General features: G+C 39.8%; 3 protein-coding genes across 4 annotated transcripts in view; 1 reads left to right on the top strand and 2 right to left on the bottom strand.

Annotated features, from left to right (window-relative positions):
- igsf10 (immunoglobulin superfamily, member 10) overlaps nt 1-22,354 on the bottom strand; it is a 26,131-nt gene extending 3,777 nt beyond the window's left edge. The window contains exons 1-7 of one of the 2 annotated variants that reach the window (XM_088300011.1): nt 22,262-22,354; nt 6,608-6,863; nt 5,456-5,585; nt 4,979-5,369; nt 3,323-4,084; nt 1,517-3,226; nt 236-1,438 (exon numbers count right to left, since the gene is read on the bottom strand). In XM_088300011.1, the coding sequence (XP_088156137.1) occupies nt 236-1,438; nt 1,517-3,226; nt 3,323-4,084; nt 4,979-5,369; nt 5,456-5,585; nt 6,608-6,834 (4,423 nt within the window). In that variant the 5' untranslated portion in view covers nt 6,835-6,863; nt 22,262-22,354. Of the gene's footprint in view, nt 1-235; nt 1,439-1,516; nt 3,227-3,322; nt 4,085-4,978; nt 5,370-5,455; nt 5,586-6,607; nt 6,864-8,036; nt 8,157-22,261 lie in introns of those variants that run through there. The other variant, XM_088300010.1, reaches the window with a different exon arrangement.
- Nucleotides 1-26,862, bottom strand: part of p2ry12 (purinergic receptor P2Y12) — a 44,908-nt gene that overhangs the window by 15,368 nt on the left and 2,678 nt on the right. Inside the window, exon 2 of the mRNA XM_088300013.1 lies at nt 22,262-22,456. Within this exon, the coding sequence (XP_088156139.1) occupies nt 22,262-22,354 (93 nt within the window). The 5' untranslated portion in view covers nt 22,355-22,456. The remainder of the gene's footprint in view (nt 1-22,261; nt 22,457-26,862) is intronic.
- On the top strand, nt 19,081-26,862 carry aadac (arylacetamide deacetylase). Its single transcript, XM_088300012.1, has 5 exons — nt 19,081-19,569; nt 20,698-20,926; nt 22,394-22,463; nt 24,806-24,977; nt 25,254-26,862. Exons 1-5 carry the CDS (start codon nt 19,429-19,431, stop codon nt 25,878-25,880), a joined length of 1,239 nt encoding a protein of 412 aa, XP_088156138.1. The 5' UTR covers nt 19,081-19,428; the 3' UTR covers nt 25,881-26,862.

Genomic DNA, 26,862 nt, shown 5'->3' with positions numbered 1-26,862 from the left:
AATCTAAGAAACATTCCTCTTCACAATAGCTTACCAACACATTAACTTTGAGTGACGGCTGCTGTTCCTTTTAAATATACAGACTTTAAATTGACATGTTACCAGTTTCTTTTGGTTACTTTATCAAATCAAACATTGTCCAATCGTTTTGTAACGTCTCATTTACGATTATGCCAGAAGCTAAGAATGCCACGGTGACAACATATTACACCATACGATATATCCCTTTTAGTACCTGTGCTTGAGGAGAAGCGTTTCCAGGATATCACTGGCATTGGGTCTCCAACAGCTTCACATGGTAAAAATGCATCCGAGTTGGTCAAAACTGTGAAGCTTGCTGCATTGCCACCAAGTATTTTGGGTTTTCTACTCATGAGCATCATAGTTGGTTGGCTGCTGGCAACACTGGGGCTGGTTGTGGAAAGGACATTGTTTCGGTTGTATGTGTAGATGTCATCTTGATCTGCTGTATATTTGGTTATCGTCCCAAAAGAAATGGCTTTCTCTGTGCTGTCTTTTACGCCAGTTTGCACCGTAGGTCGAGGTCTCCTTGTCACTGCTGAATGACGATTAAACGTCTGTGTTGAGGATCTGACATTATTCAGTACTCTGTTTTGAGTCGTTGTGTAAGGTTTCTCTAACGTAGGCATTGTGTTTGAGTGGCTAAAAGGTGATCTTGTAGTATAGAAGATGCCCCAGTCGACATCATTGTAAGCATATGTGGCGTGCTCTGTGATTCGGTCGATTTCCCTTGATGGTGTATACGTTGGAGCTTTGTAGGTACTCTTTTGGGGCAATAAAGTGGTCTGGATAGTTGTTTCCATGGTTGTTTTCTTGTTGTCAAAAGTCTTAGTTGTGCTTATAGGATACAATTGAGTATTTTTCAGTTTCTTTGAGGATCTATGTCCCTTAAATGGCCTTCTCCTTCCTTGGCGCCCTCTCTTTCCACCAGGTCTCGGCCTGGTCGTAGGAAAATCATCAGGAACTCTACCAGATCCGTAAGAAAATTCCGTCTCAGGATTTTCTTCTGAGGGTGGTTTGACCATAGGTGGGGAGGCAAGAGTTGGTGTTTGTAGTGGTGTTTTAACAGTGGTGAAGGATTTTGAGTAATACGTTGGAGTCATGGTTGGGAGAGGCTGAGCACTGGTCTTCACGTTTGACAGCTCAAAATCGGCAGAGAACAAATCTTCATAGTCATCATCAAACAAAATGACTTTTGTTTCTGTTTTTCTGGTTGGGGATAGCGCCTCAGATTCTTCTGGCAAGTGTGTGGTGATGGTGGGCAGAGTTGGAGGGGATGTAGTTCGTGTTACAGCTGAAGTCGGAGGGATAGTTACTGTTTCAGTGGTGATTGGCTTCCTTTGCTTTCCGCGTGTCTTTTTGTGGCCAGTTTTGACTCGTTGCCCAAATTGTGTAGGTGGAGTGGATATTTCCATATCTGTGGTTGAAAACAACAACAAAATGAAAAATGTATCAATTGTCGAGTCTGTTTTAAAGTTAAAAAAAACAAACTTACCTGTCGTTACTTCAATATTGTGTGGTACTGTAGTATTCCGCTCAGATGGCTGTATAAGTTTATTGATAATGGATTGGATGTCAGTAATCCTATTGGGTTTTATGATTCTTCTGCGACTGTGGAACGTTCTTCTGCGACTTCCTCCTCTACTCTTCTTGTGTGGGATGATATGGATCTGCTGCTTGGAGATGATGGTGGAGCCGAACGGTGGGGATTTTATTGTTTGCGTGGTATGGAAGGTTATTTCATCTTCCCGCCTCTGTGTGGTGGAGACAGCTGTGATTGTGGATTGGCTTTCTTGATCCAAGTGGACAAAAAGCTCTGTGCCATCGCTCATTGGAGTAAGATTAGGATCAGTGGTAAATGAAAACACCTCAGTGGACATTTGAGGTTCTGAAGAATGCTCTCCGGAGAAATGGAGCTGAGTTTCTTGTGAAGAATCTGTAACAGTTTCGGGCGCGGTAATTTCTTTGAAGGAATGAAGCTCTGTAGTTTCATCAAAACTAAAGATGCTAGAGTTGGATGGAATCAGGTCATACAGCGTGACACCTTTTCTCTCACTCTTTAGTGGAGTGTTTGTGTATATATTGTTCTGGATTGGCGTATAATCTGTTGTTAGTTTTTCTCTCTTTCGACTGAAAACGATGCCATCGCTGTTTTTTGTGACGGTTACTGTGTCCGTGTTTTCCATTTCAAACACAGTACCTTTTGGAGAATTATGTGTAGTGGGCAAAACTGTTGCAAGTAAGATTAGATCATCACGTATCTCACCAGAGCCAATTTCATTATCATTTGACAAAACAGTCTTTGAGTCTTTTCCTGTATTTTTGTCTTCAGTGTTTTCTCTTGCTCCATTTTGGGCCTTCTTCATAAGTTCTGCAAATTTATTTGGATCAACTTTCCTAATTGTTTTATCAAATACCCTATTGCCAAATCCACGTCGGTTGCTGACTGAATACCTCCGCTGTCCCGTTCGACCTTCTGAACGACTTTTGCTCCGTGATCTCAGTCTGGGATGACGTCGATCAGAAACAAAGGTTTTGGTTTCCTGAGTAGCTCTATCAGATGGTTGGTAAGAAGGGATCTCACTGACAGTATTTGTGTTGCCGTTTAAAGTTCTGTTCACCAGGCTCTCCATTTCCAGGCCTGACCCGTCATTATCAAAGTCCGTCCAAACTTGAGAGTTTTCACTTGCTGTCACTTGAGAAACCAGCAGGTCAACTCCCAAGTGATTAGCAGCCAAACATCTGTAAAATCCTCGGTCCCTCACAGTAAGTTTCTCAATCAATAGGGTGCCATTTTCATACACCTTCTTTTTTCCTTGCGACCCGTCCAATATGGAGTGGTCTGGGAGTATCCAATGTATCGAGGCCTTTGGACTTCCTGTGCTGCTACAATCAAAAAGAAGACGTTCCCCCTGTTTCTGGGATATATGGCCACCGTTGACATCCGACTCCTCCACATCAGGAGACAAAACTGTCACTCGAAAAACCAGAACGTCGGCATCCAAGTAGTTGGTGGCAATACACCGATAGAGACCCGTGTCCGAGGCATCTGCACCGCGCAGAGTGAGCTTTCCTTCGGCACTGATTATGATCCTATTGTCTTCACTGACATAAGGGGCTCGCACCTTAATTCCATCGGGTAAAATCCACTCCAACAGAGGCTTTGGCTCGCCTCGAACTTGACAGCTCAACTGAACCACCCCACCTGCATAAAAAAATTGTAAGCATTGTAATCAATTTGAAAAATATGTGTTAATACAATATTGGACAAGTTCTCGAATACCAGCAACTCAATACTCACCGGTTATTACGGTTTCCTCAGTTTTGGTTTTGTTATCTTTCCTTATCATCGTCCAGGAATAGTGGTCTTTCTTAGGGACGGTGTTTTCCACCCGTAGGTTGATGACAGACTGGTACTTGATATGCAGAGTAGAGAAAGTAGTTGTCGTACGGTCGAGCTGCAAACTAACCTCACCTTGCATCAGCCAAGCAGGCATGGCTTTGATTTCCGCATCAATGTTTGTGTGAAGCTCATCCTCACCGCTTTTCTTTTGGCTATAACGATACACCATTTCAGGACTTTTAGTCAACAACGATCCCCTCTCAAGTCTCATGGGAAACTCACTGTAGGCTGCCAGGATTTGCCAGAAATGTTGGATATGCTCATTGTCAACGTTGCAAACCAAATATGTCATTATGGTAGTCGTGAGTGTAGTGATATTGTGACCCCCCTCCTCCTCCACGGTCAGTGAGAGGTTTTCAAAATGTGATGGCCTCTGGACAGTGCAAGACAGGCTGGCATCGTTGTGAAATTGATCTGTCAGGTTCAATTGTATGGAGCCCAGTGGGGCAATAAAGTCCCTTGGAGAAACTGGAATGAAGTCCCCTTCATCCAAGCTGATGTTTTTCTGTTTTAGATGGGGTTGGATCCAAGGTTTGGTACAAGTGAAGGCATCACGAGGAAGAAGGGAGAGGCGTCTCTTCTGGTAAATGGTTGGACTTTCGCAGACGGGACACAGTTGCCCTCGAGGATATCTCCTATCCCGCTTACATTTTAGCACCCCTGGAAGCATTCAGATACAGTTTTTAGACTGTTGTAGAGAACTATTCTCCACATGGGCATGTAAAAACAAAACTACACCATTCATACAGTATATAGAAGTGTAATTTATAGTTTGCTTTTACGTAAGCCAAGTCATAAATTCTAAGATAGACTCAAACACTTTTTCCCCCCATCTTGCGTGCTTACTCTTCAGTGTTACTTTTAGGTCAAATGTTGAGTTAACAAGTCGGAAACTCGATAAAGGGAAATGTGTTTTTGAGAAAACCACAGAAAAAAATTGGATGATATCGTAGAAATTGTGACAGAAATTGAGGGATATTTCTCTTATACTGGTGACCTTAATTTGACCTCTCAACCTTTCAATGCACATTCAATAATTCATTGTTTTTCGCACAACTTTCTGTTCGCTAATTAAATTCAAAACAGGTGTTTGATCGAGGCATTGACCAAAATTTAAAAAAAAAAACAAAAAAAAACAACATTTTTTATCTTTCTGTGACTGTGTTTCTATGTTTTTTTTGCAACCTGCCGACGACATTCGTGAGACTCTTAGCTCACTGGTCACTTCCCTTAGGACACTAAATACTGTTTGAAGCCTTCCAATGATGAGGTAGTTTTGATCAATTGATAGGTGTCTTGCTCTCAATATAGCAAAGCATCAATATTATTATCGTACAGTTTGAATACCAATTTTATTTATACTGGAAAATGTATCAATCCATTCATGGATCAAACACCTGTTGTGACGTTCAGCTCCATGTTGGAGAGCAGCAAGTTGAGCAAAAAGTACTGAAACATTCAGTTCAATAAAAGTTTAGAGGCGGACAATTTAATTTCACCTGTAAAATTTATCAGAAAAAAATAAAAATGCTTCACGCAAGCTATTCTACTCACCAGTATGCCTCTGCGTCCAGAGTGGGAACCAGTTCATACTACAATCACATGCCCATCGGTTGCCATGGAGAAAGAGGTTCTCCAGTTGGCTACATCCAGAAAAAACCTCCGCGGGCAGGCTGGTGAGGAGGTTGTCGGACAGGTGGATGGTCCTCAACGAGGACAACTTGAACACCTGGCTGTGTCTCAAGGTAATGAAGGTGTCTGGGTGGAGCTGTTGCAGGTGGTTTCCCTCCAGATGGATCAACTGCAGCTTGGTTAGGCCGTAGAAAGCCTCTGGGCTGATGAAGTCAATGTAGTTGTGGTCCATGTGGAGTCGCTGAAGACTTGCCAGGCCTTTGAATGTCTTTTTGTTGAGCTCTTTGACTTTGTTATATGAGATCTTGAGTACCTGGGAGAACATAATGAACAAATTAATTTTCTATTCTGATTGAGGCACACCTATTCACTTTTTGGTTACATATTTTGAAGATTTACCTGTAGTGATCCTAGATCCTGAAATGCTCCGTCCTCAATACCGTGAATAAGATTGCTGTGCAGCATCAGTATTTCCAATTTCTCCAGTCCCGAAAGAACATTCTCTCGCAAGACGGTTATACTATTGTACCTACAAACGGAAAAATGCTGTTCAATGAGACACATTGTCTATGGAAGGTCAGCAGGCAGATCACTCTCAGGCTTCAGCAACACATTTCTTTTAATCAGTAAATTTGAAAGCAACAAATGACAAGATGTGAACTGAACAGCGTCTTTCATGAAATGTTATTTCTATGAAAGAAACAAGGAGGAGTGGAATGGGTCTTATGGTTCAGACTGCAAAAAAAAAAAGAACAGTCCTTTGGGTGAGCAGGCCTATAATTGACTTAAAAGGGCTTTCCACTCAGGGAGGCAATACATTCATGCTGACATAGGTGCTTTCAGTTGGTTGAACAGATGTCTACTCAGGTTTAGTTTTGCCTCACTTACATCAATCTCAGTTAGTAGAGGTCATCATGGACAACATATTGAGGAGAAGCTCTATGGAATTTGACCTCATTTAATTAAAGTTATTCCACGGTTAATGTGAGAATAAATGGTCTGGATCACGGATGGATGGATGATTAAAATTGCCAAACAAATTATCTGAGCTATATTAACAACCTGATTACAGTTGCATACTATACAGTCCTAAAGTTCTTTGTCCAACATAATGTACAGAACAATTGTTATTTGCGGACAACTAGAAAAATGTGTGCCCCGGCACCAAAACACCCCCATTAACTCCACCAGTGCTACCAAAGGGAAATGAAAAACAAAAAACGTTACAAAGTTTATAACGTACTTAGATTGTTTAGATGTAGTTTATCTCGGTAGCTAGCAAGCTAGCTAGCTAGCGTACGAAATGCACAAACAACAAGGTTGTTTACCAAGAATCCTCATTAAGATGAGACACAGGTGACTCCGCCTCTCACCTGTTCCTCAAAGGAAACAAAGAAAAGGCCTAGGACAATTTTCAGACTTAAGAAAATGCATTTAATTAAAGGGAAACCCACTCGTTTAAAAGGTCATTTTTGTTTCCAAAGCCCCTTCATCGCCATCACCATCACCCCTTCGGTCTGCTCAACGTTACAGAGAAAATTGGGATCTCACCCGAGGTTAATTCTTTCCACAGCTGGCTGGATCTGGGCCGGAACTGCGTTCAGGTAACGAAAGGTGCAGTGCACTTCCACGGGCACGGCGCACACGCATGACGTGGGACAGTGGCCCCAAACCGGGGACACAGCGGCCAAGAGCACGAGCAGTGATTCCAGGGAGAGCAGACACCTTCGCAGGTAAGAAGAGCCTTTGCAGGAGCTCATTGTGCACGGAAAACACATTTGGCTCAGGATTGAAAATCACAACCCACCTAGAGACAGGAAAGCACACTCTCGTCAGGCTAACAGAGATGACTAATTCTTCCCAAATAGCAGCAAAATTGATGCAGTAAAAGTTTTAAGGGTTAACCCTTATATAAGGAATTTCTTAAGTACTACACAAAAATGAAACAGAGGAGAGGATTGAATGAACTCCAAATTGGAAAATGAAGTACATGTTGCTATATATATATATATATATATATATATATATATATATATATATATATATATATATATATATATATATATATATATATATATATATATATATATATATATATATATATATATATATATATATATATATATATATATATATATATATATATATATATATATATATATATATATATATATATATATATATATATATATATATATATATATATATATATATATATATATATCGACCTGATGCCCTCTGGCAGGCGCTACAGGTGAATCAAATCAAGGACCAATAGACTGAGAAACAGTTTCTTTCCAAGAGCCATCTCCATTCTAAACTCTCACAAACACACACACACACACACGAGCACCCTTACCTTGCAAAACAGCAACGTGATGTGTTTTTATATATCCTATTCAGTATTATTTTCCATTGCACTAACTATTCTCTTATTTATCTAATTTATATATTTATCTAAATTATTGTTGTATTGCACTGGAGAGGGTAGCTCTCTAATCTCGGATTTCTGATTATATATATATATATATATATATATATATATTGTTTAAAAAAAAAAAAATATATATATATATATATTAAAATACATATATATATATTATATATATATATATATTTAAATACATATTTATATATATATATATATATATAATTTATTTATTTTTTGGGGGGGGAGTGGGTCAGATGTGTGAATTTTAAAAAGTAAAGCTACAATTAAATTGCAACAGTTAAGGAGCTACTTGCTAGAAGTACACGAAGGCATACAAAATGAAACTGAATATTATCAAAGGCCACTTTTGATTTGTGTTTAGAGTAAGCTCGCTTATCAGTTTCTTTGACATTCTGTCATGAATACTTGAAATATCTTTACAATGTAAACTCTAATATGCTGACCTGACATCTTATCATAGTCGCTCTTGCATAGGAAAACAATAATATGATGGTAATGCAGACAAGAATAATCTTATTTCACGCTTACCTGTAAAAATATAACTCAGATGGCGTAGTTCAAACTAAATTAGAGATCCAGTAGAAGAAAGTGGTCCACTCTCAGTCCCATTAAGCCTCCAGATAGAATCCCCAGATGGGCCCGCTGTGTGTGGAGAGCATGTCTAAGGAGCGCCTGAAGCTGAAACCTCTTTTTGGTCCCCCCCCAACCCCCGTAAAACACCCGCCTTTCTTTCCCTCCTCTTTGCAACCTGCCTGAATGTAATCCTGGAGTAGCTGTGAAATATAAGGCCCGCTGGAAAAAGCACCAACATCTGTTGGGAGTGCTAAACCTCGGCAAAATAGTGGAGCGACTCATCAGTGCCAAGATAATAGTATTTCACTGTTTGGATTTCAGAAGCTGACTCTGAGATTTTAAATGAATTCTACTTTTTTTCCTGCCAGCTCTTTTGAGCTTGCTTACTACAGTCTATTTTATTATTTTTTTTCCAAAATAGCGCAGGCAGAAAGGCAGGCACCCACTTCCTACCCTCTTATAAAATACAAATTACGTTTCTCAAATACAACAGCAACATTAGGAATGTTCCATACCACATTTTTTTTTCAGACAGACAATATGAGTGTCAACTCTTGAATAGTCACCGATACCAAGTCACAGATACTAGTCCATTTGATCTATAAAACTTTGATTAAATAAATCTCAGATCATTTTAAAGAAATACCTTTTGTTTAATTCTGACAAAAGGCATTTCATTGAATTTAATTTCAAAATAAGAAAAAAAAAATAATAATAATACTGGCTCAACTGAAAAGTTGGAAAATAGGGATTGGCGATACAGCTGAAATATTAATCACAATGTAAGCATTTCACACTAGGCAATATTGATAAAAGCTTTTTTGAAATAAGAAAAATCAGAAATAAAATAAGAAAAATGGATTAAAAATACAATTTAACCATTCAAAGGAAAAATAGCATTCATAATACAAAATTATGGAACGTGTAAATCCAACAATGCAGCCAACTGGTGAGTTTAGCATTATATATAATACACACGAGTAAAAGCGCTATCTTGCCTGTACTGCATTCAACAGGAAAAATAAAATTTTTGAATGCACTGAATAATGTGCATTCCAACGACAAAACAGAACTGAGTAGTCCGTGTGCATGTAAATGATTATGTGATCATGATTAGGGAAAACGAATATCAGGCCCTATCAACCTTGCATCTTTTGCCTCCCCAATAATACTTTAATAAGTCTCCTAATTGTGCCCACATCAACCTACAAGCGAATTGAGCTCAACTTCGGACAAACCTCTGCAGCATCTCCATTCTGGCCCGGAGGCTCTTTTCTTTGGTTAAAAGGGACACGAGACACAAGAGGGTCCATTTATAGACAGTTTGAGCCACAGAGGAATAAGACAGGAGATCAGATAGCCTTCTCATCAACGTGTGGACAGATGATTCATGTGCATGGAACGAGGGGGATCATGGAGATCTTTCATCTGTTGCTTCAGATCACTGGGAAGATTGGGAAGGCTCGTTTGTTTGCGTCTCCGCTCTTGTTTATTCCCACATCTGGATTGCACATAATATGAACAACCGTCTCCTTTTCCCGGCACCGTGTTGTATTCGTCGTTTGTGGTTCGGGACATTACAGGAACCAATTAAGTGCTTAAGGTCAAACGACTTCTCCTCTTCTTACTTTTTTACGAGAGCTCTCACCTGCTAATGCAAATACTCGTTCTCATCCCGTTGCAGTCCGTCGTGATACAAGCGTGAATAAATTCAATTATGCAGGACTCGGGGCTTATCCCCTCAAGCCAAAGTGAATTTAATCTTCTGAAAGGGCTGATTTTCCTCCTTGCCAATGTTAATGATGTTCTAGTCTCAGTGGCGTCTACAAATGAAAAGTTAAGCCTATTCTTGGGTAGCAATAAGAAGCTTAGAGTGTTGAGGAGCGAGGATGAATAAGGAATCGCGTAGATTTGCGATATTTTGTGTCTTGGTGTGTGTTGGATTGCCGTACACTATGAATCATGGGTGTGATGATGTTTGTTTGATTCTTCTAATGGCGTCGCTGATTCTCTCATTCACTCACTCATTCCGTTTGACTGGCTTTGTAAGTTGGCCGAGCACCAGCTGTACAATACTTCAAACGTGGTCCAACTGGTAATGCTTGCCTGTCCTGACTCATTGCGGCAAAACCACGTTTCCTCTTGCGCCGCCAGTTTAAGGGCCAAAGGGATGATGACTCAACAAAAAGTAACAGCAAGCGGGAAGGGGTTTTCGGCATACACGTTGAAACTTTCACTTAAGCGAATGTGAGGTGTAGTATTGTGCTACATCATCCGGACGGGTGATTCTGGTACTTTGAAAAAAAAGTTAAGAAAAATTATTAGTCTTCTCGCTCATCCTACACCGCTGACTTCTGGATATATCTTCTTGGACAGGATCGTATAGATGTTGTGGCAGGTGAGTGTATAAGATTTTTATCACCATTTGCTACAGAGAATTTAATTGAGCGTCACTGTGGGAGATTAATTACCGTAATAGTTACATGAGACGCATCCTGAACATCCGCTGTCTTTTTCTATATTTGTTGCAATTTGTCCTAATTAAAAATTGTCCTGTGTTGTGTATGTGGTCAGACTCAGAGTAGCTGATTTCAGTTTTCTACGTTGTCTACCCAAACCCAGCTGGAAGCTGTTCAAAAAGAGGGAGGTGGCAAAAAGACTTGGTGGATCCAGCGTTCTGTCACCACTTCTGGTAAATATCATTCGGCAGAATTTATGAATTCATTTTTCACGCTTGTCATTAATTCAATATTCTATGAGGTATTTAACATGTTCATCATTTGTCAATATGAATCCTTTAAGACTTAAGTGTTGCCTCTGTCGAGTCAGGAAGGAATTTTGACAGTTCGTCCGGGCCTGATTATCAGCGCCAATGTTTGGCATTTTGACTATTTGAATATTGAAATCTGCCATTTTTTTTTTTTTTTTTTTTTTTTAAATCTGCTGACCGATAACAGATGTTAAAATCGAGTAGACCTCAGGGAAATATTATTATCATTATTGTTATTTATTTATTTACTTTGACAGCTGTGCTGAAAGCTATTTTTTGTTGAAGTTTTTATTTAATTTTGTGAGAAATTCTAAACACAGATGTTTTTGATTTATTTTATATATATTTATTATATTATAAAATATGATAAAAATGTATATTATTTCTTATAATAAATATATATTGTATATATATATATATATATATATATATATATATGTATATATAAAATTCTAGAATTTCAATCGATAAAAAGCAAAAAAAAAAAATCTAACGTTGCAAATATGAAAATCAGTTTAATCAACATGCAGGCATTTCAACAAAGTGTTTGAGCTTGTATTATTCACATTTGCAATGCAATGAGCTCATTATGTGCATAAACCCTTTAATTTAATTTAATTAACATTTCATCATGAGTCTGGACGAACATCTAGAATTAGAGAAATTAGAAATCCCTTTATTGTCATTGTACTCAAGTGTGCAACGAGATTAGAGGGCTCCCCTCTCCAGTGCAATACAACAATAATACAGACAAATATATAAATTAGATAAATAAATAAATAAATAAGAGAGTGCAATGGAATTTAGTACATAAACTACAGTTCACATGAGGATACAAAAGACTCAACCTAACATTTCCAGCAATGCAGGTCTTTGCTGTTCATCACCCACAGGACGCGTGCACAGCAAACGTAATGATCATCTTATGCTGGGCCACAGTTAGAAACTGGAATATGCTCCTTTTTTTTTATCCTTAAACATTATTAGCGCACTAAACTCACACATGGCCCTTTGGCAATGACCCCTTTTGCTGCCGCTATACAAACGTGTCGCTGACTGTCATCCATGTCGGTGAGAGTGTAAATCACGGTGCCACAGAGGCTTCATGACCCGAAGCAAGTTAAACGGGATTTTCTTAGTGTCATGTTCAACGACTTTGTGGCCTCTGCAGGCTGGTGCTAAATGTAGCCTTGTGGTTTGAGATATTTGGACGATTGTCTATTGTGCTCTTCCACACTGCACACGAAAAGCAGATGGTTGTCAAGTGTTTGATGGATTGCCCGCAACGTCTCTCTTCACGCCAGAAACATTGAGAACCAATGTTGCTCTCAGTTGAGCGCAGGCGCCTCTGCACAGACCAGAATTTGAATTTTTTTAAAGAAATGATCTTTATTCTTGTGAAGAAAATGGACGTCATTACCTCTAGTTTCTTTACAAACAATAAACTGCTTTTTCCCATGTGCTGGTGGCACGCCATGAAAACATGGACTACAAAGAGGGACGTTTAACGCCTGAGCTGATTTTCCTGTTTGACAATTTGATCTCACTTCTTTCAGGTATTTTTGGGGGATCCAGTTTGAGTTGTTTTTAAGGTTAGAGTTTAATAAATAATTGGCTGCACTTTTTTTAATTTTGCCGCGGGGCAGTTTCGTCCATCCAGGGGTGTGCTGGCCATCAGGAATTCTGGGAAAATGCGTTTATTTTCAGGAACATTCAGTCTATTTCTGGGCAATAAAAGTGGCTGGACGGCCACCACCCTGGCCCCGTTGCCGATTAACTTTCGTAGCGTGACGTAACGGAAAAGCAACGGAAGCCAGGCCAAGCAAGGCCGCGTCGATACGAGGAACTTGAAATGGGAAAGCGGCCATAGACGCTCTCGGGCCGGGCCTTTCAGACGAGGCCAGTCACACATTTCCTCTGCTTGCTTTAACTCGCTGATAAATAGCGCCGATCGGGTAACTGTACCACGGGCAGCAATCAAAATTCTTTTACAGTGTTGATGCTGTAGTGAAACGCCAACAATACACACATTAATCTGTACTGTTGGCGTTAATATTTCAATTTCAAAGCATCGCAAATGTGGTGCTGCATTTTGTTGCCCTCGCAAGACTGCGCTCACATATGATTCATATGCTCTTGATTTATCTTCACCTCTTCCGCATGTTTTGCTGTAATGCTTTTTATGACCAGTTTGGTTTTACGGAGCTTTCTGATGTATGAGCGAAAGCGCAAATCCTAATGCTGTGCTCAGAACTTCCTGCCGCGCTGCCTTGCACTTCGTGGCGTGGCAATCGCTAATAGTCATTCCAAAGGTTACTGTACAGTCAGGGGCTTCCTTCATTTTGAACATCTGGACGACATACAGCATGTTTCTAATGGCCTCGGGGTTATCCTGCATCATGAGCACAAAGCTGTTCTCTGCTACCCTCACATCCGCCACAATAAATTCATGCCGAGTGGTCACCGAGGGGGGCTACAGTCCCAATGAAACCTGTGCAGCTCATCAGAGCTTTTATAGGATACAAAGGTGTCATATAATGGGGTTATAATCCTGTCAGTTTGTCATCGGTACTTGTCGTCAACACCTACATAACAGCATCATAACGTACGTGAGTTCATTTAGTGGGGGAGCGACGGAAGTACTCCATTTGTCAGATCACCAAAACTGAAGAATGCAATGTCACCATATTCAATAAATTATTTGTTAATGTTCTCATATGGACTTGGCAATGTCCAGTTTCACGTCAGCTTTCAGATGGTCTCACATGTTCCTCAAACAATCTCAGAAACACAGAAGAATTTATGGTATATTCCATGGTGGTGAGCTGGCCAGGTCCTGTCATAGCAAAGCATCCCCAAATCATGACATTTCCACCTCCGTGCTTCACTGTTGGCATGAGGTTCTTTTCCTGGAACTCGAGCCAAACATGATCTCTGTTCTGGTGTCCAAATCAATTTTAGACTCATCTGTTCAAAAAAGCACAAGTCCAGAGATCCTGTTCTTTGTCTATGTGCTCTCTGGCAAACTTCTGTCTCGCCTTATTATTTTTCTTTGACAGTAAAGGTTTCCTTCTTGCACTGCACCCGTGAAAGTTAGACTTGTGCAGTCTGTTTCTGATTGTAGAGCAATCACTTTCACATCGACAGTCGCGAGAGCCGGCTATTGTTCTTGTCACAACATTTATAAGTCTTGGGCATTTTCTTCTACTCTTGGGGTGAACTTGCCTGGATGGCCAGACCGGGCCATGTTGGCTGTTGTTTTGAACATTTTCTGATGGACAGTAGAAGGGCTGATTTCAATCATGACTGATCTTTTGAGATCTTCCTAAATCCTTCACTCATAAGCTGCAGCAATCAAAACATGTCTTTTGATCCCAAAATGGTGTTCACTCTCACGTCAAATGTCAGGCATAAACCAAACAAAATCTCAGAGAATTAAATTGGGCAAGTGGAGACTTAAAATTTCTGACTAACTGCGTTCACTTGAAAAGCCAATTTTAGTGTGTACGTGTGTGTGTGTCACAATAAATCGCATTTCAATTTTACTACAGTTTGCAGCATTTTACAAAATATTTTCATGGGTTTTGCTAGAAAAAACTGAACATTCTGTTCAGTTTCCTCACTTGAATCTCTCACTACTCCTTGAATGACATCGACCCTTGTAAATAAATCTCCTTCAATACCAAAAAAAAAAAAAACACTTCAAAAAATGTGCACACACATCGTGTTTGCATGTTTAATAATGTTGCCATTAATGATAGAACATCCTCCCCCAAATCTTCTGAAAATGTCAGTTTTAAAATGGAAACTTTCCAATTTACATTTATAACTAGTCTATTTAGATTCCCTATAGCAATGGCATACACCATTTTATCGAAGGATGCACAGCAGTTAGGTCATCGCAGAGTCATGGCGCCATCTGCTGGACACTATACGACACAGTAATTTATTGCAATAAAATGAATAGCTTTTGATCAAATAATCAAATATTGAGTTGATTTTTGGCATCGTTTGCTAAAATGTTTCTTTTTTGGGGGGGGTGCGAATTAATAGAAGTTATTATTAGTGTTATTAATAGTATTGGTAGTAGTAATATGGAGAATTACACGGTGTTGCTTTTGTGACAAGCATCGTTCATTTTAGTCCGCTTACTCAGAATTAATTTTGACGTACTGTTTTGCTACACTCGAAAAATAAAACATGGATCACTACCAACGTTTTGTGAAATGTGAAGACTATTTTATTGAACAAAAACCATCCCATTTCATAATTAATTAATTCTATCTACACGTGTTTCTATTACATTTATATTACACAAGAACATTAATTTGTCCTGTGTAAGTGTGTCAATCTATTTTTTCAATTTTTTGTGTAATCAGTGGTTTCTGATAGCAGAGTTCAAGTGGAATGGGGGAGGGGGGGGATTCCAACATTCCTTATCACACAAGTATTGCACAGCCGTCTACCGATAGAGCACTAATCCCTTTTTTTTTTCTTAGTAGCAGTCCCATGATCATGAGGCCCCCCTGAAGAAAGGAAAAAACAAATCATCTTGAGTTTAATTCTGCTGCCGTCGTCCCTGGTTCCCAAATAATTCTGTCCGTTTTGGCTAGGCAACTTGGAAAATATAGAGAGCTAAAGTACAACTTACGTACTAAAAAAAATATATATATATAAATAAATCATTACATTAGGCTTTGCTACACTGAAGCTAACACCTGAGTAACCGAGCACGTTAAGTTACCATCAAATGACAAAAGTAGCCAAGTGTTTTTTTTTTTCTTGCGTTAACTTCGATCGAATTCATTGCTATTTTGTGATTAATGAAACAGACAGTGTACCTTTTGTCCATCGGAGGTATAGATGAACACTGAATTCCAAAACTTTTGGATACTCATGCATCTCACGACCACTACATACGCAGAGGTGGCTAGAGTAGCCCCCCCCAAAAAATGGACTGAAGAGTAATGTTGCTTCAAATAATTGGAGTCAAATAAAAGGAAAATGATCATTGTTTGTGAAAGAGTAAAGAAGTCCACCCACCCCAGATCTGAACCGCTTTTATTCGGTGAAAAGACTACTCAAGTATTAACTGGTGAGAAACGTCACATTATTTATTCATTACAGCAAAAAAATAAGTAAAAGTTCAGCCATTATCCAACATGACTGCAACTAAAGCAATAAATACAAGCGTTATAATACACAAAATTAAATAAAACAAAAAAAACACAATGAGGTGTTCTTCAATGAGGATCATCAAAAAATTACTTCTTGTAAGAAGATTAGTCTTTTTTTTTTCTTTCTTTTGGTTTGAGAAGTTCTTGTATGCCTCCATTAACTGAATCCATTTTATTGAATGTTCTGAGATGAAGTGACTACCAACTGCTGGGGAAAAAAATGCTTAAACAGTAAATTAAAACTCCTATAAATGCCTCAGGTTGGTGAAACGTCCATCCCTCGGTTTTTCAAGAACTTCAATCTTCTGTCATTTATTAAGAAACAACTTAAATATGTTTCGTGGAAGCCAAAGTTAACAACAGCAACTCTTTCTTATTCATCATGCCAAAAAAATATCAGCACACTTCAACTTGGAACGGAGTATCCGCTCCTTGACATGCTGCTTAGCGTTGCCTCTGCAGGAGTTCTGCAAATTCAAAAGTTTGAAACGTGGGGGGGGGGGGGGGACATCTCCAGTGAGTTTCGTAATTCTTGAGATGTTGCGTACGGCTCCGGTGAAGGTTAACTCATAAAATGCTTGTAGCATAAGAGCTAAGCGAGCATATTAATGAATGCAAGAGCACTCGTTCCCTCATACCCAGCAGGGTGTTCGGTGTCGATGTGGCATTGCGCAGCATGTCTCAACGCAGATGAAGACATCCACACACGCTCCTTGACACGCTCGATGAAAGATTTATCAACCAAACGAGGTGGTCGCCTCAGAAGCGTGGAGCGAAAGCTGGTGGTTGAGGAGTGCGGGGGACGTCCCTGAGGGGCTGAAGTAGAGTTTTGTATTCACAGAATTCATTTACTATTCCACCACTTAGCACAGCAGCGGTCCAGTTGGAAGCTGAAGTTCCTCATAAGATCTCTGTTGCCAATTCAAACGGGTTCATTTCAAATTCCAAGCTGGCATGACACGGAAGTTTGGGATTTCGTGACCCAGAAGTAAACGAAAAGTTGCATTGATGGTGATAGTTTCGAAAAAAAACAAGTGAAGAATAGCTTTTAAATCGGGACAAATTTGGAGTTGGTCCAACGGTCATATCGCACATGCCATCAGTGCACGAGAGCGCCGCCATGCGCATGTGGTCAATCTTCGCGAACGACCAATTATCAGCCGGCGTCACCGGCTCGCTCAGCCGCATGCTTGTCACTTACAAAAAGTGTTTTGTGCCAAGAGTCAAGCGCCACGATTCACGTAGGATAGGGACGGACGGGGTCAACCCGCTAATAGCAACAATTTGTGTGCAGTTGACATGACCATTGGAATGTGAAAATCAATTGAAACCGCCAAAAGAATTTTAAGAAAATGCGGGTAAAGAATTCACTACACATTTTCCACAAAAAAACACGGGGAAATTGGGGAGGGCAAAACGGCTTAAAACCCTGCCAAAAATATTTTGAATTGAAAATAAAACTGAAAAAAACATCAGTGAATATGTGAATCTGCGGGTACCGAACCAGGGTATGAGGGGGTTTATTGTAGAGAACCCCCCCCCTCTCAAAAATCACAGTCTCTAGGTTTGCGCTTCCACTATTTCAGATTTTTTTTTTTTTGTACACTTAAAAATTCTCTTTCTAACCCTTGTCTATTTTGGGTGTAATTCCACTTTTGACCACTAGATGGCGAGACACAATTAACTTTGAGAGAATAAATACGAAAGAAGTTAAGTAATCTTGTTTTTGTTGAAAATTATTGAACGTCATCTCCGGTCTACTGTTTAACCCAAAAAATCCCATCAGTTGTGACGCCAGTCCTGGAACATTTCTGACAGCTCGTACATTTCAGCGCAATGTCAAAATTAGGTTTTCAAAGTCGAACAAACCAGAGGTCGATCACCGAATGGGTTGCGTGACTTCGAGCGTTCCCCTCTACTGTAAAACATGAACACAAGACTCTCTCTCGCTGTGAATTGACGATGTTCCGCAATAGTTTCTTTGCCATCTCCAAGGACTTACAATTTGGGCCGTTATAAAACCTTCAAAGTTTGCAGTAAGAAAGTTTGGATTTATGTCCATCGTGCTGGAGTTGAATCCATACACTTATGCCAACTGAGGATGCTGTTTCTGAAAAGTATTTGGGGATCCGTTGGCAAACTCCTCTTGCTGAGGTATTTAATATGTCAGCTTCGAAGGTCACCAAATGTAAAGCAGATTCTGCGTGAGGAGGGGGGGAGGCTGTGGGGTGGGGTATCTTCTCACTCTCTTTCAGTGCTCACAATGGTTTCATCAAATAAGCCCCCCCTCTTTAATATGCATGTCATCCTCTTCATGAGATTTAACTCATTCACTACCAACTGAGTAAAAAAAAAAAAAAGACATATTTAGCCGTCAATGGTATTGAATGAGTTAAACGCCCCTGCCCCAAAAGGAAATGTGTTACCCGAGAAACATCATGATGAGACTTGTTTGTTGACCCAATAGATTTAATTTATTTATTTTGCTGCGGGTCAAGCAATTAATTTTTTTTAAAACTATTTTTTTTTGTGAAGCTTTTAACACGTGTTTAATTGAATAATATCTTGTAATTAATATAAAATCACCAAATATGAAGTGTATTTTTAATCAAAGACTGTTCTAATTGCTTTCTTTGATCTTCAAATACGATTTAAACGGCGTCATCTTTAGAGCTATTTTTCTCTGAAACAATTCTCAAAATTTACACATTTTGTTCTGAGATGTGCAAAAAATGTACACTTAATATTGTACTGGGTTTGTAGTTGGCTTTGCTAGATTTGCAAATTATTTTTGGAGTAAATAAAAAAGTGAGTTAAAATATTTAATTGCATTATTATTATTTTTTTTTTTAAATAATCTTGAGTTAACGCTTTAATTTTGCCAGCCCTAATTTATTGATTTATTTATTTCTCCCCAGCACTTGTCCTCGGCGTGATCTGGTGAGATCGTATTTACATCACGTCGGGCTCGCTTGCAAAGCCACACAAGTTTTGTGGATCACCACAAACAACCCCCCCGCCCGCACCCCAACTGTGAGAGCTGCATCTGATCCGGAGAGACACCTGAAGAATTCGCTTCCCGGTCCAAGGTGGGACGGTTCCTTCCTCGTGAGCACGCGCCTCACTTTTTTCTTTTTTTTTTTTTTCTACTTCAGTGGCTGCCACTTGACCACTCAAACGCGCGCACACAGACAGCGAGAGAGCGAGAGAGAGACAGAGAGAGGTCTTGGGCACGCGCTGGAAACCACTAAATGACACCAAACGTGTGCAGCTGAAAAGGAGAGGAGAGAGGATATATATTTTTTTTTTTTTTGAGGGGGGGGGGCGAGTTGAGTCGCTTCTTGCAGTGAGTGGGTAAACAATCTTGAGCGGCGTCGTCTCTCCACACGCTCGCCGCACGATGAGGCTGGGAAGCATCATTTTCTTCGTGGCTCTCTGCTCCTTCAGTGCTTATTATGTTTATGAGCCTATTCCCGAGGAGATTGACGAGAGGTGGAAACTCATGCTGACCAACACTTTCTTCAGAAGTCTCAGCCACCTGGTAAGCACTCAAATTGTTTCAACGCTTGCACCTTCAAGCATCTTTCTATTATTAGGATCAATTAAAAAGGTCTGCAATTTGAGTAGACATTGAAATAAATAGTCATTTTATTGTGATTTGTAGGAAAATATCAAAAGCTTTATTATTAAAAATGTATATTGTACAAATTAATATCACGTGTGTCCATGCTTTATTTTTACTCTTGAAATATACATGAAATATTCTGTATTATTGATCAGTTCTTACAGGCAATGCAATGTATTGTGTTTCGCTGATGTGTTTCTACATAGCAGTTGCACCAGATTATGTCAAATGCTAATCCACGTGTAATATAGTCCCGCTCACACCTTCTAATAATAGAGCCTATTAAAGAAACTGCATGTGGTTTCTTATCCCCGCTGGGGGTTGTTAAAATGACTTCACATGCTCATTTAGTTTGGATCTGACTGTAATGTTTGGGTTGATTGTTCTTGTAATATTATACTACAAGTATTATAGCGAGGCATTTATCGCCCATCCTCAAAACACGAAAAAGAATCCCAAATATCCACCTGCAAGTGACACCAACATAATCCCCCTAGAAAATTAGAAGCAATAAACACGTGGATTTTGCTGCTTAAATCATATTCCACAAAGGCAATATTAACAAAAAAGCCATGTTTCCACTAGTGGGCCTGCATAGAACATATTTTGTAAAGACATTTTTGGGTTGACTTCCCCTTTAAGAATTTATGTTCTTGGTCACAGCACATGACTGCAGGAACATGTCATGCCCCGTGCTGTAAAGAACTTATCCCTGTAGCTTGAAGTCTTAAGCCTCATTTTAAAAAGCATTTTCTTCCTTTTCTTGGATAGAAACGGACGCACTGTGCTTTGTTGTGGAGAGGAAAACTTATTAAATAAAAACTGATATTAAAAAAAAAAAAAATACGAGCGGAAATGGAACAAACTCATTTGTTGTAGATTATGGGGATCATAAATTTGTGGAGTTGATCAACCAGTCATATGAAAATAATATCCTGAAACTCCAAATTTAAAAGTATTTACTTGTGTTTGTGTCTGCCATGTTGATTGCTGTTTGATTGCCTACATTTAAGGATCGTTCCAAATTTCCATTTTCCCTTGCAGGCCGACTTCAGTGAATTAGTAGGACTGAAGGATTACATGGGAGTGATGTATATCATCACTCTGATTGAAATCGTTGCGCCCGTTTCGGACGAACACGTCAATGTGACGGTGGAGAATTTCGATGGGGTGGAGGTGGTTCTTTACCAACCCAAGCAGCAAAGTGGCGACACGGAGCTCAGGAGGGCGCTCATATACTTGCACGGCGGAGGATGGTGTTTGGGGAGCTCTCGTAAGTAGAAAATAAAAAAAAAATAAAAAACACTTTGATTCCTGAGGAAATAAGGTGCCGTCTGTTGGAGCGGTGGGTACCTCGCTAATCCAGAACCCTGAAGACACACCGTTCAGTTTGACACATGTCATGCTGTTCTTGCAATCTGTTTGTCCCGGGTGTTAGCATACATGCATTTGATCTACAGTATGACTACAAAGGGGAAATTTGTCATTTTCATTTGTTTTGAATATTTCAATGGGATTGGGAAAAAGAAATCCTGAAACTCTTGTTTCGGATGCCCATGTGGTATTGACAAAAATAATGCTGCCCACTTAGCAAAGTGCTTGAGGATGTAGCCAAGTAGATGTCAAACCAGAAGAGACTATACCCACAGCGCCCCTGCTGGTTGTGCTCAAGCGGTGCACTACTTTTTTTTTTTTTTTTTGCTTTCGTTACTCCAATCAGCAGTCACTGACTTGGTAAATTCCTTAAGATCAAAAGTGTCAAGTCTTCACATTCATTACACAAGTACAAGTATAAATACTGGGAGTTAAAAATACTTTAGTAGACAATGTACTTTAATAAAAGTAGAAAAGTTTTTAGAACTTCTAATGCAAGAAGGAAAATATATTATTGAGGCAGAAGTGAAGCCAAACATTTTCTTTACAAGATGTTGTAAGTGCCTTGATAGTATAAAGGCATTTTTTTGATTAGTCTCGCATTCATGTTATAATAATTGATGTCATGACTGCAACTCAGCCCAAAGCTTTGAGTTCACTTTAAGGACACGTGGACCGCGTTACTGGGGCATATTGTGCTTTTTTTTTTTTTCGGAAGGTGAGTTTTTGAAAGCCATGAGTTGGTGGCACTTTGGTTTGCAAAATTGACAGAAATTTGTGCGATTTCTCGGGATCTGTTGTCTGAACGATAAACTGCATATTTGCATATGGAAAGAGGAGATAGTACAGAAATTTGGAATAAGTACCAAGTAGGCAGACAACTCCACTTAAGTATACATACCCCAAATTTCTACTTAAGTAAGGCAACAAAGTATTTTTACTTCATTACTTGACACCTCTGCTTATGATGAATAGTCAGTGAAACTTGTAAATTAAAATGCCATTCATATCAATTTTTTTTACTGACGTCGAGAGCTCATTTCAATGAACGGAGTGCAATTTTTTACACCACAAGGATGAGTGTCAACAAGGGATGTTGCGGGGGGGGATGTGTACACTGGAAGTGACACAAAATAAGCAGTAATAGCAGCTTTGCTGTCATTATTTCCCATAAGAATCACAATTGTGAACGAATGTGATGTTGACTGGAATGTTGGAATGCATTGTGTTTGACCTTCGACGTTGCACTGGAGTCGTAGCGCTTAACAGGTTTCATCTCTTTGCAGTGAGGAGGGATGAGCGAATGGCCTTGACAGCGGTGGTTCATGTTGTCCTCTCAAGTGAAGTCTGTGTTCTGTCTTTGCAGATATGAGTCCTTATGATCTGCTTGCCAGAAAAGTAGCCACTGAGCTGAATGCGCTGGTTCTCTCTGTAGAGTAAGTAGAGCACAGTGGTACCTTTACTTACAAATGCCAAAACACAATTTATGTAAGTTGACACTCGCTATTCCCAGGGGATAAGGATTGGTTTGAACAATTGACAGAAATGTATTATTGTACAAAAACTCCCACAAGTATGACCAGGGGGGTGCGATGTAATGTATCCCATACAAAGCAATAGCATGTTGGACTCGGAATGTAATAGGTTTGCAAACTAGCAAAACTTTTGTGATAAAACGTGCGAAAGCATATTGCATTCACTTGGGGAAAAAATTAACACAGCAATTTTTTTCGGAGTAATTATTTTTTCTTTATCAAAATATTTTTTTTTTCAGTTTTTCAGGGGAAAAAAATGTTTTTCAGATTTTTTTTCAGTTTTTCAGATTGTTGGGGGGGGCACTTACTGTATTTTGTATTTTTTTTCCAGTTTTAAGAATATTAATTCTGCGTATAAATTATCATTAAAAAACAAAAGTATCCCAAAAACTAACAAATGAACTAAAAAAAAAAGCAAAGGCAACAAAAAAAAAAAAAAGATTATCTGAAAAATGTGTCTATTTTTCCCCCCCAAGTGAATGCAATACGATTCTGTAGAAATGCATTTGGGAGAAGAAGAAAAAAATCAAAACAAAGAAAAATCTCCAACACTGATAAAGATTCAGCATACATTTCTCTCAAAACGCTGGAGGAAATGTGGTTAAAGACGCCCAAAAAAAAAAAACAAATATTAAAAAAAGTATGTCGGTGAATGTGAAAACTGTGACTATGAAGCGGTCAACTGTCTGAACAACTGAAGCCACGGTCTCCAATGCACTTTCAAATGTTTTTTAAACCTGACAATCGAACACAAACAAATATGAAATTTAGAGCACTCTCAAGAAGCATGCGATAGACCACCAACTCATATCAGACATACTTGAGTACGTTCCTAATGTCACGCACGAGCCCACGCACCCTCAGGGCACACAACCACACAAATACTACAGTATGCACAGCAGAGCAATAAAGCCAAAACTTTACACTTTAAATTTAATCTCTTCACTGCGGTGAGTAATCCTTTTAGTTAAGCATAATTGATTTTCAAAAATTAAAATATACTGATTCTTCTCAGTCTGTTTTGGATGTCCTGTGAGTACCGCCGTTTTTCTTTTGTTCATATTGAGTTTCTCTCCTAACACAGTTCAAGCCAAACTTCACTCACCAAAAACTTATTCTGGTGTTTCAAGACAGCAGTCAGAGGGCTGGGGACTGACTTGCAAAAAAGGGTCAAGTGCCCAGCTGTGGTAATAACAATACTTTTCAGAAGTATCGCTTCTTTGCTGCAATGGAGGTGATGGTTAATGAATCGGAGGAGTGTCTCTGCACTTTGGGACGACATTGTTTGACAGCACTCGCTACGCAACCGCAGCTCTTAGCTTGCTGGTGCGTGGCAAGACAGTGTCGCGCCGAACATTCCCACAGTAGTTGCGGAACCGCGGGTAAAGCAATGAGGATGTTTAAACAGCTGGGAGGTGGTTATATAAAACAATGTGTGTTCTGACGTGCTCGCAAACATTTTTACACAAATATGCAATGGCATTATAAATCTTTAGGTTACAGACTTTACAGTTAAATGCATTGATTGTTGTTGTTCCAAAAATGTTAGCACGTTGAATGTGCAGTTCACTACATTTTAATCTTATCAATCCCAAAACGTGTTGTTGTCTCAGTGTGTGTCTGTCTTCTTTTGTTCGTCACAAGCCGGACGGAAGTGAGGATGCAGCAGAGTGAGGCTAAATGGTTTTCATTTTGGTCTAGCCAGACTTTCCTTGTACAAGCTTTGTCCTTTCAATGGTGCACACTATTTGTCGTGTGACATTCGCCACACATACAGTAGCTTTTGACTCTCATTTGTATCATTACCTGGCCTCAAAGTTATACTGTACATATTTGTACGATTATAAAGTGTCACGGATTTTTCGGTGTACATGCAGACACGCTCCACTTCCAAATTCATTTCTCTAGTGAGGCAGTTTTGTGGCTGATGCAAAAAAAAAAAATTAGAAACACTTTAAAATAAGTACACATTAATAGCATTCGCTAAGAATTTGTAAGCACTTTTTTTTTTTTTAAGGAAGCATTTGTTAATGGAATCAAATTAACGGTTGACATCATAGCTCTAAATCGAAAGAAACAATTTCAAACTGGTTTGAATCTTTGGATCAGCTTTCTCGCAGGAGTTTGTGAGGTCACTTACATGGGGGAGAACTAAATTGATTAGAAAGTTCGGCCACTTGGCCATGATAGAAAAAAATGAAGGACTTTTTATCTTTCTTGAACATTCATTTCTATCCTTCCAGGTACCGCCTTGCCCCTGCTCACCACTTCCCTGTTCCGTATGAGGATGTCTATCGTGTTGTCAAGCACTTTCTCCAGACAGATGTGCTGGCCCAATATTCTGTGGACCCCGGACGGATTGCGGTGTCTGGGGACAGTGCTGGGGGGAACCTGGCAGCGGCTGTGTCCCAACAGGTAAAAGCAAAACCTTACACCGTGTTTCACAACTCAATTCTCAAGTAGGTGCCATTTCCTGTATACGCGGGTGGTTGACGTTTATATATGAGCAGTCGTGTTCGTTCACGTTCTGCTGTGTCGAAAGTCAACTCAGGGATTTGGGTGTGAAAAGAACTCTACTGCAAATAAACAAGAAGAGATGTGAGGCAATGCATTGATATGATCAGATGTTGTTTGTGATTTCAATACGACATCAGCTCTTTGTTTTTTTCCTCCCCCTCCAAATCTTTCCAGTTACTGAAGGACGCAACACAAAAGATTCAACTGAAAGCCCAAGCTCTCATCTACCCTGTGCTTCAGGCGCTGGACCTCAACACGCCATCTTATCAACAAAATCAAGACATGCCCATTTTGCCTCGCACCCTCATGGTCCGATTTTGGAGCGAGTACTTCACGAGCGACAAGGCATTTTTCCGAGCGATGATGGCCAACGCACACAACAACCCCGAATCTTCCGGCCTGCTGAAGTTTGTCAACTGGAGCGCCTTCCTGCCTGAAAGCTATCACAGAAAATACAATTACAGCGCCCCCGCCGTGGCGCAATGGGAGGCAGCGCAGTCGTTTGGAACCACTGGACTGTCTCGAGATTTAGCTGACCCGAGGGCGTCCCCTCTGCTGGTTCCGGACGCAGCCTTGCGCGGTCTACCCAAAAGCTACATCATGACATGCGAGTATGACGTCCTCCGAGATGACGGGCTCATGTACGTCACGCGTCTCCGCGCCGCCGGCGTGCACGTGACGCACGAACACTACGACACGGGATTTCACGGAGGCTTGATGTTCACAATATGGCCGATGGACTTCCTCATTGGTCACCGCATGATGGACAACTATGTGAAATGGCTCAAGGAAAACTTGTAAAAGAACACTTGACAAGGGTTGCTGAGCCTAAATTCTCAGCTCGGCATTTATCTTTGTAAATATAGTATATTAGGAAATATCGCTCCTATATTTGTTGACGTAGAATTATAAATATATGTAGTTTTTTTTTTTTTTTTATTCTGGAGATGGACTCGGAAAAATCTTGATTTAAGGATTTTACGTCAAATCTTGTAGAACATTTTGTCTTGCAGATCAGTCAATTTCCATGAGATGCACTTTTGGTTTTGCCACCAGACACAAGAACCGTCACCTGATTAAGATGTCCATGGCATTAGTATCATTATGTAGCCAAAACTAGTTGGACACCAGGCCAGTTTTGTGTATAGGAAGTAAAGTTGGTTACATTTTGGCATCTGTAACAGCTTCCAGTTTTCCAGTCACATTTGTCAGATCACTCGCGGAGCTAGAAGGGGGGGCCGCAGGGGCATTGCTCCCCCCACAAATGGACCCTCTAGGTGTCAGACGGGATAATTGACTTTTGGGTATTATCTGGTTTTTTTTTCTGGAATTTTTTTTCGCATTTGCCAGATTTCCCGTAAGGAACATATAATGATTTTTTTTTTTTTTTTTTAAATCAGGATTTTCTGAAGAATTTGGGTGTTTTGTAAAAAATAAATAATTGTGAGCTACCGGTGCCCAACCCATTAGAACCGAACTACCCCCGAAGCCAAGAAAATCTAGCTCCACCAATGTACCGCCTGTGAGAATTTGTGTCCATTGATCCAGAAGAGTGAACCGGTCTGCGAATCTCTGTTCTAATTGCTGCTTTGTACAAAGGCTGAAACATGTGAGGGCTTAGAATTCTTGAGTGTCATTGCCAGATGTAGACTTAAGATTCCCAAAGGATGTTAGAATCATCGTCAAGAAAAGTACCTTATGTAGTATTTGTGGTGGAATGTTTATGTGAAACCTATAAAATAGTTGCTCACATGAAATGTCATTAAAGCTGAATTTTGTTTTA

Source organism: Idiotropiscis lumnitzeri, chromosome 7, assembly GCF_059441095.1.
Source record: "Idiotropiscis lumnitzeri isolate Australia: NSW breed Sydney's pygmy pipehorse chromosome 7, RoL_Ilum_1.0, whole genome shotgun sequence".
Taxonomy (NCBI): Eukaryota; Metazoa; Chordata; class Actinopteri; order Syngnathiformes; family Syngnathidae; genus Idiotropiscis; species Idiotropiscis lumnitzeri.
Note: the sequence above shows the minus strand (reverse complement) of the source record. Positions and strands in the feature narration are given on the sequence as shown.